This window comes from Pterocles gutturalis, unplaced genomic scaffold, assembly GCF_000699245.1.
Source record: "Pterocles gutturalis isolate BGI_N339 unplaced genomic scaffold, ASM69924v1 scaffold5941, whole genome shotgun sequence".
In the NCBI taxonomy this organism is placed as follows: Eukaryota; Metazoa; Chordata; class Aves; order Pterocliformes; family Pteroclidae; genus Pterocles; species Pterocles gutturalis.
The window spans coordinates 37,515-52,750 of record NW_010100170.1 but is presented as its reverse complement, the minus strand read 5'-3'; the positions used below and the strand labels follow the sequence as shown (position 1 = coordinate 52,750).

Genomic DNA, 15,236 nt, shown 5'->3' with positions numbered 1-15,236 from the left:
TGGGGTCCCAGGAGCAGCCATGCGAAGGCAAGAGGGGCGTGTGTGCGTGTTGGGTTGTCTCCCTCCCTCTCCCTCCCCCCAGCAGGCTCATTCCAATCAGCAGTGTAATTGGAATGCAACCACAGTCTGGAGGAGGAAGGGGAATTTTTGGCAAGGAGAGGCAGAGCAGTTGGGAGCTTTATTCAGATTAAAGCATAGACGACCATTCATTATCAGTACAACACACATTAGCAACAGCATAGCATTGTGTTTCTACAGCTGGGACTTATTTTAGTGGTTGTATTGCGCTGCGTATTACATGCAAACAACTGGGATCTGATCACAAAAAGCAACGCTCATGGCTTTCATTAAAAGATGGTGTTTGTAGGGGGAAGAAAGACTTGTCTTCAAAATGAACTATTGTGGTAAAAATTGATAGGCAGCCTGTCCTTCTCCTCGCTATCCCATGTGTTACATATGTTCTGGAACAAGCACTTTTTCTGGGAGAAAAACCCTTGGGTAAAGGGAAAACCAACAGGAATTATCATGTTAGAACTGCTGGTTGGATTCAGAGGGCTGAACGAGTTTTTCTGGGGTGATGACACGTGAAAAGCCAGAAGATTAAGAAACGTAATCTTAGCTTTGGACCCGCTCCTTTTCTTCCCCCTATAAACTCGGGGCTGTCTGTTGACACAGAGCTCATTGCTTATGGATGTGTGACATGAGGTGGGGGGTGTTTTCTTATTAAGTCACGTACTGAGTTTTAAATGTGTTGATTGGGTGTTTCCTTCTGTTTCTTCAGCTGGTGTTCTCACTTCCATGGGCATTTGTGGGTACTTTTTATTTTCTTAGCTGTCTTCCTGTATCTTTCACTGATAGTATTGATGTTTTCCCAATATATAAATTTAAAAAAAAAAATTTTCTTAAGAAGACAGCTTAAGCAATATTATTTTTTAATATAGAAATTTTAAGCCCAATATACATCTGTTGTGATCGTCTATAAGTGTAGCCCTGCAGTACTCGTACGTCATGTTGCTGGGTATAAACACATGTAAACCTTGTAATTTGTCATAAATCAAGAGACGCGCTACAACAGATAGATGAGAGTGTACAACACGCAGGTAACATAACCCTAAAACATACCTGTGGGGGCAAGCAGTATTCCTGTTCTGCAGGCAGGCAGGAACGTGGTGAACAAATCGGCTGTGCAGTTTGGTAGGGATTGCAGGAACAGGTTGATATCGGTTGGAAGTACCCGTGAGGGTTAAATACAAGATCGCTACCCTTAAAGGAGCCAAGTTCCTTAAATTCACACGACATTTCCTTTCTGAGTGTTGACTTCCTCAACGCTCATTCTAGGTCTGTTGTCCAGCCATTGAAGGTGAATGGGTTCATTGAAGACTCTTAGATCAGATCTAAGACGTGGTGATTCTGTGAAATCTTGTAGATCTTTATCACTTTTTACTTGTTTTCCTTGCAGGCTTCCTACAGTGGCACTCTCTATGTTCATGTTCTTCCCTTTAAGTATGGAGACCTTGTGTTTATATGCTTACTATTCTGAAGTAAACATACTTTTAAATACTTATATAAAAGTGGTAATGTATAACATAGAATAACTTCAATAGCAACTGTTGGCTGTCATAAAAAGTTGGACTTTTTCTGTAAAAATGAGTCCAAAGTAAAAAGCAGTTGTAACAAGAGTTCTTCAGTAGCTAGCAAAAAGAGTAAGAAGAGTTCAGAAAATAAGAAAAAGATTTATCTTTCTATAAAATTCACATTTTCAATAATCATACTTCCTTTCAGTTTTTTATGGGTTCCACCAATTATTTCATCTCCATCTATAATTGCTTGTAAATTTTAGTAGCTAACACATAAATTAGAATACAGGAATTTGGGGGTAGTAAATATTTTGTAATTCCTTGCAGTAGTTAAATTTTTTTTCAGTAAACCATTCCTTGTCAGTCACTGGAGTAATAAATCAGAAAAAGGAAACCGGCAAACGTGATTCACTTAATTCCTATTTTTGAGCATTTGAGAATGTCACATACCAAAGCAGTCACGGAAGGAGACTAGGTAGCTTATAATATTACGCTCTTTTCAGGTTTCTGTGAACTCACCTGAGGAGCATATGTTAGAATGAGATCATAAGCACGATAAAAAGATATTTAATGAACGTGCAGTATGTAAAACTGATGTGCATGTTTGTCTTGGCACATGTGTATTGTTCCTTCATATTGGAATATTAATGTTCTCTTTTCTGTAGACTACCCAGGAAGTCTGCAATAAATACAAAACATAGCTGTCCACTGACTCATTGATTCTTTGTCATGAATACTTTATCTACACATGTGCTAGAAGCCATTAATGTCTTTTGATGATGCACTTATGCTGCAATGCTTCCCCCCCCCTTTTTTTTTTCCAAAGCCAATACATGGAGGCATTGGTTTGTGTTCCAGGTTGTGAAAACCTTCAGTGCTTAACTTTTTTGTTTAAAAATAATCTTAATAAAAATGCTTTAAAACAAGCACGTACAAATAATTTTTCAGTGGCCTTGTGCCACCTCTGGAGGATCTGTTCATGGTGCAGCCGTGTAGATCTGACAGCGATGGGGGTTTGGGTCCAGGACCATCGGCATTTTAGCTTGGCTTTGGCGTGAAAAAGAAATCTCACTACGGTTCTTTCTTTTTTTTGAATCTTTGGCTCAAATTTGACACAGGATAGAGGTCTCAAAGATAACTAAGTCCCATGAGTTTTGTGAGAATGATTGCCTGGATAAAGAGGAGACCCTAGCAGTGACCTGAAATGAGAGGAAAAAGCTGCAGCGAGAGATCCCGTGTTGTGAAGACCGCTGGAGAGTCTGCGTGGGAGGGTGGCTGTCTAAATGCCCTACCAGTGGGAAAAGCCTCAGCTATGGCTTTCAGTCAACCGTAAAACATAAATCCATAGGAAGCCAAACTTCCTTAGTTTTTATTCTCAAGGAACTATTAATCAGTTGGTTATCAGAATCTTCAGAATGGGTTTTAATACGGTATTGAAACAGTTAGAAAAGAGGAACGGAAACTCTGGAACTTTTCCCAAAAGTTCTGTCCAGAAAAAATCCTGAGATAGATTAGAGCTGTGAGTGTGGAAGAAGATTGTTTGACTTAGAATTGAGCTGATGCTCCTGGGACCAGGGCTTTTTCCCCTAGAAATACCTGGCAGCGAGGGTGGTGTTAACGGAAGATTTCTCAGCGTCTCTCCCGGTTTGTTAACCTGACAAAGCCAGAGTGGGTTGACATCTGACTTTCCTTAAATGTGGTTACTAGAGAGGGAAACCTTGAGCCAAAAACATCAGTTTGTTCACTCACGGCGGATTGCTGGGGAGATGGGTGTTAGTCTGTATGCTACGTGTGTGCCCGAAGAAAAGTGAGCCTTGGGTGAAGTTGTGGTGGCAGACCTACTTCAGATTTTGAAAAGGAGTGTTTGTAATTAGTTAATCTTGTGACTTCTCTCTCAAAAGATTAGTCAAACCTCTTTTATTTTGGACATTATACAATTTCAGGAACATACTGTGTTCCTGTGGTCACTGAGCAATAGACTAATTTTGATTTAACTACGGAATTTAAAGGCTTTCAGCTCCACTCGGCGCTCCCTGTTTCTTGTAACGCGTGAAATTGTGCACATCATTCTATCTTTTTGAGATGTTTTTAAACGTGGCCATCTGTATCAGCATCTTTCGAGTTTTTCACCATTAGATAGATGAAAGGAGGCTGGTGAGCAGAAACCTCTCGTAGTTCTTGAGTGAGCGGTGTCTGTCGACAACTCAGGCTGAAATTGTAAGGAACTGCAGAAGCATTTTTCTAAGTTGGTCTTATCTGTTTCATTAAATGTTTTTTTAAATTGTTACCAACCGTATGGATAAAGTAGACTTTAAACTGCTGGGCACATGGAAGTCTTTAGTAACTGTGGGTTTTTATTGTGCCATCCTAAGGACTTTGAGTGTTCTGTGGAGCAGGCGGTGGTGTGACAGTCATGAGCCTGAACTCCAGGTACCAGAAATACCTAAAATGTTTAGCTCTCTATTACTATTTTACTGCTGTTGACTGTTTACCGTGGGATTATTGAGTGAAAATCCTTTAAATAGAGCTCTGCTTTAGGATTACCATTTTGTCTTTGAATGGAGAGAAGTATTTTTTTTACCTTTATCATCTTTTAAAAAGAACAATTAATAACAACCTGGAACCAGGCAATTTTTTTTCAGGTTAGCAGTACTGTTATTGGCACCCCCTTGCATCAAACTAATACACCAAGATTTTCCCGAGAGCTTATCTACAGGTTTCCTGTGGTATATGTCAATGTGCGGGGGATTGGTTTATGACCACCTGCAGTCATTAATAGGTGTCCCGTATGTTTTATGGGGGACCAACACTTGTTAGACCAGAGCAGAGTTTTAGCTAGATTTTGCAGTCCTGAATTCACATGGAGAGCAGTTTCATTAAAATCAACACCTCCATGAGCGTAAAAACTGGGGAAACATTAATTCCACTGATTTTAGAATAATCAAATTAGCTTTGACTGTGCTGGCATGCAGATATTTGGGGTGTGCTGCTCTGCCCTGGCCGTGGAAATCTCCACGAGAGCGCTCATGGACTGCCTCCGCTTGCTTTTCTTTGGGCGGATACTGGAAAAGAAATTGGAGAACCAGTAGCCCTGCAGGATCAGTTTGAGGATATCCTGTGGGGGAAAGCTTTGCCCGCTTAGGTTGGTGTTAGGTGATGTCTGTGGGATGCGATTGTTGGATGCACTTTTCCATCTTTGCATTTCCTGGTAGTAATAGGAATTGGCGATCTCACAGACAAAATATCCAAGGGAATCGTATACTGAGGAGTCTCTGCAGCATCAATTCCAACTAAATCTATCTTCCCACCTTGCCTTTTTTTTTCTTTTTTTTATACTAGCTGTGGGAATTCATATCCCACCTTGCCTTTTTTTTTCTTTTTTTTTGTACTAGCTGTGGGAATTCATGCTTCCACTCGATACCCAAGAATCCTTTTGTTATCAGTAAATATTTTAATGTTTCACAGGGGAATCTAATATTTCCTGCTTACTAAACCTGTGATAATAGATAAGCGGATGCAGTTGAACAGCGGTGCATTTTGTCAGGAGGAGTCTTGTGCGTGTACCTTGGCATCTTTATATGAAAGTTGTCCACTTTTTTTTTACTCTATTCTCATATGAGATTGTTTTCCCCTTGGTATTTTTGGTTGACAAGTGCAAATGTTCCTCCCTTTAATTTAAACAAAAAAGCCTGAAACTATCAGCTTCTACAAATAGAACATATCTTTGGAGCCATCAAAACTCTGGTGTTAGAAGTTAGTCTACTCCACCCAGATGTTTTTCAGGTAAAAACTTTTTATTTATTTTTCACGCAGGATAACAGAAAAGCTTGGACTGCCTAAGGTAGTGGATTTTGTGGTCAGGGAAGGTTTTGCTGGTGTGAAGAACCGAACATAAGACCCTGCTTGTGTAATACCACTGATTTTACTGGCACAATTGTTTGTGCTGCTGTATGGTGAGCTGGGTAGAAATGGTCCAGTTCCCTCACTGGGTAAACACAAGAGTTGGGAAAACCATTGAGGGGGGGGAAAAAAAAAAAAAAGTGAAATTATTGCCTGAGGAAATCACTGCCGTATCACTTCCCGTATAGTCTACCTAAAGGTAAATTGCCAAAAGATGACACTTCTGGCTCAGTTTTCAGGAATTATTTTACCTGACAGTATAAGTGATGTAGGAGCACAGTTGCTTTATGTTCATTCATTTTATTTTGAGCAGGATTTTCTGCAATGCTGGACAGGCAACTTGTTTTTTAAAGTTGGGAATCAGTGACTTAATTTTGTATTTCTGTTTTTCTTACAGTACTGTGTGCAAAAAACTTGGTGAAAAAGGATTTTTTCCGTAAGTATCTATGTGTATTTTATACATTTATAGATAGGATGCAGGCTCTGTACACCAATGTTAGCATGTGATCCTTGTATTGAGATATTTGCATTAAGGGAGCTGGAGGCTTTGATGTTTTCACACTGTTTAATTTCAGGGCTTCTGATTTTTTCTTAGGTGACACTAGTCACAGATTCATAATAATAATTAAAACACTGACATACTCCCTCGGTTTTTGATAGGAGTGAGAAACAAATTTACTCTTTCAGGCAAATTACATGTTATTCAGTTAGTGCCACATGTTTACTAAAATGTTTTGCGTTTAAAAACTTTGTCTAGCAGATAGATGTGTATCTTAATTATTAATAATTGTCATAATACTTGCCTACTCTGAAATTATATTTTAATTAATTTTAATAATGTTTTGAAAGAAGTGCTGTGAGGTGGATGAAGGAGGCAGAAAGGAATGGTATTGGCTGGGGAGGTATGGACACACAGATCACCTGCCTGCCGCCTCCCGGCTGGGAGTAGGAAGAATTCAAGAGATCAGACCTAAATTTTGAAAAGATCTTGAGGAAGGGATGATGTAGAGTTACATTGTAATTTGTGGTTCTTCTAGAACTTGAATTTTTTTACTGCTTGCAAGTTTTCAGGTGTTTAACAGTTTAATAATGCCTAAAAACACCCTGAAATCTTTGATGCACTTCTGAACCGAAGCACAAACCTCAGAAGGTCCCGTTCCTCCTCTTCCCCACGTGCTTTGCCTTTATAGCCACGTGCTTTGTCTGACACTTGTCTCCAGCCACTCTCCTGCTTGACTGGCTCCATCGTGAGTCACCTGAGGAAGCAGAACTGGTATAAAACTTGCGCTACAGAAAATGTGAATAATGTTTCAACCGCCTTCATTCCCTCAGCTGACTCACTGGGCACTCAGATGAGGGGAGGAATTAATATGAGGGGAAAAAGGGATAGGACCACATGATGTCAGGGCATTAGTGGTGGGACCATCCCTTGTGGTGTCAGTTAATAGGTGGGCTAGAGCAGCAGTTGCAGTACAGCCAATTGTAGGCTGCGCTGGTCCTGCTTCTTTCCCATCCTCAGCTTGTAGCCCGGCACCATCGTTGCAGAGTCTTGCTGATCAGCTGAGCCAGTGTTGAGTGTTTTCAAGGTACTAAGCTAGCAGAAAATGAAGTACAAAGCTAGCAGAAGACAAAGTGGAGCTCAAAAGCAAGAATAATCTGCTATAGGTGGTTACATGTAACACCAGTAACAACTGAAATAATTATTCTAATTAATCTTAAAAATAGGAAGAGTGTAAACCTGTTTTCTCTGCCTTTTGCTGAGTTCTTTGTATACTGAGAATTTACTCAGTCCTGAATTAGGAAGATTTAGGTGTTCAGATTTTTTTTTCCCCCCAACATGTTTGATTTAGACAACTTTTTCTCGGTCTGTATCAATGAAATAAATTGCTGATTTAGCCATTTTCTATGCTTAATACATCATGTTATTCCCATTCATTAGATATGGTACCTTCAAATAAAATTTATTTTAAAAAAAAATTGTGGTATGATATAGGACTTTAAAGCATCCTGATCCACTTATTAGGTTTTTTTTTTCCTTTTCTTTCTCTTAGGACTTCCTGATCCATTTGCTAAGGTTGTGGTGGACGGATCTGGCCAGTGCCATTCTACAGATACTGTGAAGAATACACTTGATCCAAAATGGAATCAGCATTATGACCTGTAGGTGGTAACAGTGATAACCAAAGGTTTGAAATGAAATCCTCTAAAGTACACAGACATTGTCAGATGTTCGTAATATTGTCCTATTTACAGCTTGGAAAATATCCCAGAGTTTATTAGTGTGAGTGAAAACTACATGTGTCAAAATACCGCTTTTTAATTTCCCTCAAAATCTAAACACTACACTTGATTTTCTTGTGATGATGTCTGCAGCATGCTTTACATGTACAACAGCATTATTTTATTGTAATATTTTATGTTAACACTTTTGTAAAATTAAGCAAATAATGGACAATATTCCCCTCAAACTGCTTTTCTCTCCGTGCTATTTTTGTCTGTTGCAGTGCTACGAGTGTCTTTTCTTCTGCGTGCCTCTCGTTCAGTCTTCTCTCCTTTATGTCATTTTCTGCCCAAATGTCCTTCTCAGTTGAAATCTTTACGTTACCATCACTTGAGCATCTTCAGTATTTTTGAGCAATATAATTGGTATGGCATGTATGTTGTGTTTTTCCTCTTTTTTTTTCTAAAACATAGAATATTCTGTATAATTTAAGTTACTAAAGCTTTTATTTTTTATATAGATTTCTTTGTGCATGCTTTATTTTCCCTGTCTTTTATTCTTTTAGTCTTTATCATGAGGAAGAGATGTAAACAGTTTTGCCTCATTGTGTTTCCTTTCTCTCTAAGGCATTGTTCTGATCTTTACCCGTGGCTCCTTTCCCTCTCTATATTATTAGAAATTATTTGAGCATATGTTAGCTTTGGACATCACCAAACCCAGAGCAAATCAAGTATTAGTACACAGAGAATTTCTTCTCCCCCTTTTTCCCAGTGAAGAAAGGCAGTTTGATGGGTCTTTCCGCAGAATGTGGAAGGCCTGGTTTGAAGTGATGTCTTGACCTACTCTTTATTTGAATATCCCAGACTAAATACGTGAAGTCATTGTTCATAATGTTTTAGTGCAGTATGCAAAACGTTTTCATTACTGCTTAACAAAATATCGTTGGCAGTTTAGTGAAATAATAGCAGTTTCTCTGAGGAAAGCTGTAGCATTATAGTTTTATTATTTGAACTCACTCTAAGCTTAGATTCTGCATGTGAGACTGTAATTCGTATTCATTAGAAAAATTTATATAAACCAAGTTTAAATTCACGTAGAAGGTATGGTTCTTTTTCATATTTAAACAATTCTAAGTTAATTTTGTTTTTTTATGTTATTAAACCTATCAAAATGTCGATTTGTATAGAATGGATATAAGAGTATCCCCTTGGTGAAATTCGAGAGTAGGTTGTACTGATGTTGCAGCTTGCTGCCACCAAAAATGGAAAGCCCACTTTCTCTCCTGTTTAAGCCCCTTTCCGGATTTACTGCATGTGTTCGTGCTGCTGCTTTTGCACTGGCTCCGTCCGGCTTCTGGGTAAATGGATTTGATTCACTGAACCCGCAGGAAGGTAGCTGGATAGGGGGGAAAAAGTGTGTAGTTCTTTGCCAATGAAATGAGATGCGTTGGGTCAGTAATGGTGTGCCTGTGTTAGCACGTAAGCTTGCATCAAGAGTGAGCTTCTGTGGGGAGTCCCACCATCGTCCCCACTTGCTGTGTTGTGGCTTCCGTCGGGAAGCAGTCGTAGAGTACATGAACCCAACTGTGCTGGAAGAAGCTGAACCACGAGGTGCATCCCCTGAGTACCGCTGGTTCTCTCTTGCTGCAGGAATGACATGCAAGCACGGAATTTTATTGTTGTTTACTTAGGTGAGCCCGTTAGTCATCATTAGTGACCAGCTTTACGGTGATAGAAGGAGAGTAAGGTGGAAAAGAAGGTGCTGCCAGCGTGACCGGAGTGTAAAGCCTTCCTGTAACCCCTGTGCAGCCAGGGAAGGGATACTCTGGAAGGAGGAATGGTGGGCCGTCATTTGGCAGTTACCTGCTACTAAATTCTGTGTTGAAAATTTTGTCAGTTCACTGCGTCTTCTCCAGTATCTGCCAGTTGTCGTGGTGTTGGAAGTGCAGCGGTGACAACGCCGGTAAGCAGTGGACAGGAAGGGTTGTAAGGGATGGGACGTGGTCTATGAGCCAGTGACTTGGAGTCTTGGCTCCCTTCAGGAGAAGAGGAGGGGCAGAGGACATGGGAACAGAGGGAGGATGTTAATATGCAATGAGAGTAATGGAAAAAATTAGTAAAATCTTTAGAAAAAATTACTCTGATTATAATTTTCAAAGAAGGATGAAGAGAAGGTATTTTTACATTGTTTTACAGAACAAGTCATGGGTGTAGCGGGATACTGCAGTTGCCTTAGCTTTGAAGCAAGACTGTGATTGCAGTCCACAGCACATTATAAAAACCAGAGAGAGAGATGGGGTTTCTGGCAGAATATTTTTGCTTGGGCAGATTTGAGGCATTGCTTGTTGGATTCTCCTAAGGAGTTTACACCTGTATTAAATATTTTGCGTATTTGTTTTGGTTTTTTTTTTCCTTTTTGGGAAGATCCCTAAAAAACCCTAGGTTTTGCTTAGTTAGGATATTATTTTCAGTATAAATTTCTCATCCTTTAGGGAAAACTAATTTGCTTGATCCTGGCAGTTGAATCCCCTGATGACAGAAGCATACACGGCGTTTCACAAGTAAAATTTAGTGTTATGTCAGGCCTTGTAATATGAAAATAATCCTTTACCTCTCAAAAATTGCTTTATAATAATTTAACCCTTTTTATTGTCTTGCCTGTTATTCCTTACTCTGGAAATTTATTTCCATTTATGAACATCAGTCACCTAGTCTTCAGTTCCGATTTCAAACAGCAGCAGAAGATTAGATCTCTCTGATACAACAACTCGCTGCCTGGCTTTATCTTAAGGTCGCTTTTTCCTGTACTATACCTGGGTCAGGTCTCAGCTTTTCCTCTGCACCAGATATTAAGATAATTTGGGGGGGGGGGGGGAAGAGAAATAACAGGAATAGTAACCATCCTACTGCTGAGCACCCGATGGCAGACCTCACAGATTACAGAACTTAATCTTTCCTCTCATCCTTTGATAATAATAGGGTATTTTTAAACTTACTAATGTTTACCCTGACAACACCCCATTGCACGGGAACGCTAGCCTCTGCCTCACGACGCTTCCACTGCTCCAGGAAATGCTTTGCACACCAAGCATAACAGATGGAGTCTCGGTGGCAGCTTGCCTGCTCCTGCCACCACGCCGCGTAGGCAATCAACCCGAGGAAGGTGCAGTTATGTTGAATTTTTTGAATGAAAAATCTTGCTTTTTTTCCTACAGTGAAGATTTCTGTTGGTTTTTCAATGACCGCAGTAGGCTTATGTGCAATGAAACTGTCTCTTGGCTGTGTTGGGTTGATTGAAGTGTCCCCAGCCTGGCATTTGTATAACAGGTTAACACTGCTGCTAATTAAGGGTCTTGTGTATCATCTGATGGTGTGTGCAAATGACACGGTAAGAGCGATCTGCTGTGATGTATTTATGCAATAATGTCTGCATTAAGTTGCTAATTCCAAGGGAATTTTGTGGCTTGCAAACCTGATTCAGCATAATAGATATTCTGTTGTATCAGATTTTTTTTTTTAAAAAGAGACTTCTGCAGTGTTATAAAGAATAAAAAAAGGTTTTGCCTTTGCCTTATGTCGTTCTTAATTCAGCTTAGTGTGAAAGGAAGCAGCTGAGTTAGTTGCTCAGACTCTTCAGTCTAGATGGGTGTGTCTAAGGGGAGGGGGGAATCTGGGAGGCTTTCCAGAAAGAAATTGCCAAATAGTTGCTGTCTGGATGCAGTTTAATGTCAGGAAAATACCGTGCTTACCCTGGATGTATTCCCCTTCCTGATTTTCAGTCTTGGTTGTGTTTTTCCCTATTGTTCAGGCCTTTTCTCAAATCTTTGAATAACCAGACTTAGCATATTTACAGACTTTCTTGCGTTCAGAGCATTTAAACCCTACGTAAACCAGCTGTTGAAACTTAACAAATCACCTTTTTCTCTTCCTTCCCCTTTCTTGTTCTGTAATAGCCTCGGTGTCCCCAGCAGCCGTCCCGCTCTCACCTGTGCCCCCCAGCAGCCTCTGCCCTTGGGGCTTAGCACGCCAACAGCTACAGCGTAGTGCTGGACAATCCCGAGATTAGTCTCCGGAAGAGCCATCAAACAACTCCTGTATTTTTACATTCTCTTTACTCCTTCTTCTCCCCACTCTGAAAACAGCTGATCTCGCAAAGCATAACACTCCCCTTATACTAGAACAATTTCAGAAATGGGAAAGTGGAGAAACAAACTTCAGTAATTTGTCCAGGTCATAAAAAGCATCTGTGTGACAGCATGGGTTAGAAATAGGGAATTCCTGGCTTCCAAGCCTGAGTTCATACCTCTTGATGTTGCATTTTTCTCTCCTCCTGCAGGGAGTATATCTGGCTTGTGATCACGAAGAGATGTGTTTTTTCAGGAATAATTTTTTTTCCTCCCACTTTCTTCATTCTGCTTTTCTCTACCAAGCTGAGCTCCTCAGGGAAGGTGTGTGCAGTGCTGTGGGGATGAGAAGTCGCTTGACACCAAACCTTCCCCAGTGGTATATCGGCTCAGAAGGAAACACCACCTTGGCAAAGATAATTTTATTTAGACAAAGGAGCAGTTGTCCCTGTGTTTTAAAATTTGGTTAAAATATTTAGAGGTTTTCAGTGTGGCACGTACTTGATTTTTGTTTAGAAGTGGAAGTGCTAAGAGGAGACATTTTTCTTAAAATTTCCAAACACGCAATTCTTATCCAGAGCCCTAATTTTACAGATTCAGGAAACAGGGGAGTTAACAAAATGTATATGGAAACTGAATTTATAGATTTCCACGTCATTAATACTAATTCTGTTACCTCTGTTGAAGTACTGAAGCTGTGAAATAGATACTGCTGATGGAGTAGAGTCAAAAAAGGTGCTGCAAGAACTCTAATAATGAGGAGGAAGAGGGAGGCATCCAACAAAATGGGGGTTTTGTTTCTGTTTGTTTAAAAAAAAAAAAAAACAAACTTGTTCACTTTATTTTTTTGAGCATTATTTTTTAATAACAAATAAAATTCCTGACTCGGGCTTTTATGTTGGAACTTTATTGCCAGATGATGTAAACCAAATGTAACTTATCCACCAAATGAATTGGAAATGTCAACTTGTCCTACTGTCTCTAAATGCAACCATGTATTTTCATGACTGAAATTATGCAGAAATACAGATGAAACTTTTTGCTATAAAGCCAACTAGCTGTTACTATTTATTTTCTTCCTTTGAAAAAAAAAAAAGAAAAAAAGAAAAAGACATTTTTATTTGGAAAATGCAGCTTGTCTTGCTTATTTCCTTTAAATGTGTGAATCATCTGGCTTTTCTGGTGCAAATTCGGAGTAGGGTATAGCAGTAATATAGAAATCCTCACCTGCTTGGTATGGATGGCTTACTGTCTGCATCTCAGCCATGAGAACCTCACCCTGAAACGTTACAGTAATTCTTGGAAACTGTGTTGTATGTTCAGCTGTTCTACGTATTATTCAAACTGTTATGAAATTGTGTTTAACCATATACCTTTGACTTTTTTAAAGCAACAAGGAAAACTGGAAAATTCAAGACAGGTCATGATAAGTCCTTGTTTTTAAGTGCACCTAACTTGTTCTCATAAGAATTTATTTTAAGTACATGAAACATTGTAAACTGCAACTGTGCACGTGAATACCCATCTTCATTTCTCGTTTCTTTATGCAAAATTGGCATTGTCAAGGTTGTAAGGCCAAAAACCTGACCTATGTTACACAATCAGTTTATTATTCCAAAAACTTTGGGGGTTTGTTTGTGTGAAGTTTGTGGGGTGTGTTTTTTTGTTTGTTTTATGTATGCACCGGTTATTTTAAACCGTGCTCATGGGTCTATGGTTAGGCTTTGCCGTCTTCTGCTTCTTGGGTGAGTCCCTGTCTACAGATGGGAAAAAGAAGTTGTCAAAGTTCTGCTTTTTGGAAAAGGAAAAAGGGGGGAGGTGTTAATTGGGAACTTACCTGATCGATCACGGCTGCAATTTTGAAGCCGTGACAGTTAGCTTGGTTTGCCAACCTTGACAGTATCATTTCTATCTTTATCAGAATATTAAGATGTTTTAAAGGCAGTAAAGTTTCAGTCAATGGGGGGAGATTTATTTAGACATTGGTTGAGTTTGATGAGTTTTCCTTCAAAAACAAACAAAAATCACTTGGAACTAAACTGCAGAAGGCCAGAATCTGTGGTCTGGGAACGGAGAACTACAAATAGTTCTCAGGAAATTAATTTTCCTCAACTTGAAATAACTCTAATAATTTGGTATTGGCAATAGCTGATTTATCTTTGGTGTCTTGAAATTGTCCTCTGAAAGTTTTGAAAACAAAGACTAGCTCATGAAGGAACTGCTTCTGAAGAACAAAGCTTCAAACAAAAAAGCAAAAATAAAATCTCCTACAGTGTCCAGGCTTCCCCAGGTTGGTGAGGTGCAGATCTGGGTTTTGCAAAGCATGTCCGTGGTAATCGGTCCACACGTGAGCAGGGGCAGGAAGGGCATGTGGCCCACCTTGACTGAGATACTGTATGAGCTTTTTGTAATGGGTCACATTCGTAACATGTAATGTGTGTTAAAATGGGGCCGTTCTGAACCTTTCCTAGTAGTAAATTAGCTTCCCAAAAATTCATTAAAGGCAGATGTGCAGCTAGGTTTACCTTATATTTTCCCTGAGCGCTCAGAAGAGCTCTACAGGAGGGTGACTTGCATTGCCGGTGGTTGGAAGGGTAGCCCGGAAGGCAGCGGCAGGGGGGGGTCTGCAGAAGGGGGGTCCAACGATCTAACCGCTCTGCCTGCTCGCGCTGCTCACAAACACACTGCCGTGAGCATTGCCCTTCTCCTTGGTCAGGCTGGACAGCAGCATGAGTCTAAGCATGTCTGTAGCTGCTTGAAGAGATGTGGTCACCGCACCAGCCCGCAGCCTGTTCATGCTACCGTTTGGAACAGATTTTGGTAGATTTTGGATTCATATGAATGCCTTCTTCCAGAATCAGGATTTGGGATTAGTTTGTATTCAAGTAAACTCCTTCATAAGACATGCTTTCATTAAAGTATAGTGTGCACCTCATCTCTGAAGATGACTTCCTCTCTTCTGCTGATACAGTGTGTGCTCAGTTTTTGATGTAATGGTTGATAGTCTTTTTTTTTCCCCCAAGGTGATTTCTGGAGCATCTTCAAAGTATTCAGTAAGTGCCATTCACAGTCCTGTTTTTTTCACCTTTTTTCAGATATATTGGGAAGTCGGATTCGATAACAATCAGTGTGTGGAATCACAAGAAAATTCATAAAAAGCAGGGAGCTGGTTTTCTGGGTTGTGTGAGACTTCTTTCAAACGCAATCAACCGCCTTAAAGACACTGGTTGTAAGTAAGCTAAAGACTACTGCTGCTCCTCTTTCAGACCAAACCTGCATGCACAGGCTTTTTGAAGAGTGACAGTTAATTGAGTTTTTGGTGTTTTTTTTATGAAACTTGTACATTCTAATTGACTTGGTGGTTTGTAATGGTGTCTTGTGAGAACAGCACAGGTAGGTCAGGGAACGTAACTTA

The 15,236-nt window shown here is 39.9% G+C and overlaps 1 protein-coding gene across 1 annotated transcript in view; it reads left to right on the top strand.

Moving 5' to 3' along the window:
- The first annotated feature begins 240 nt into the window (after window positions 1–240).
- The window catches only part of SMURF2 (SMAD specific E3 ubiquitin protein ligase 2), a 39,548-nt gene continuing 24,552 nt past the window's right edge, over window positions 241–15,236 (top strand). Inside the window, exons 1-4 of the mRNA XM_010078603.1 lie at window positions 241–404; window positions 5,875–5,913; window positions 7,529–7,637; window positions 14,917–15,050. Coding sequence (XP_010076905.1) covers window positions 392–404; window positions 5,875–5,913; window positions 7,529–7,637; window positions 14,917–15,050 — 295 coding nt within the window. The 5' untranslated portion in view covers window positions 241–391. The remainder of the gene's footprint in view (window positions 405–5,874; window positions 5,914–7,528; window positions 7,638–14,916; window positions 15,051–15,236) is intronic.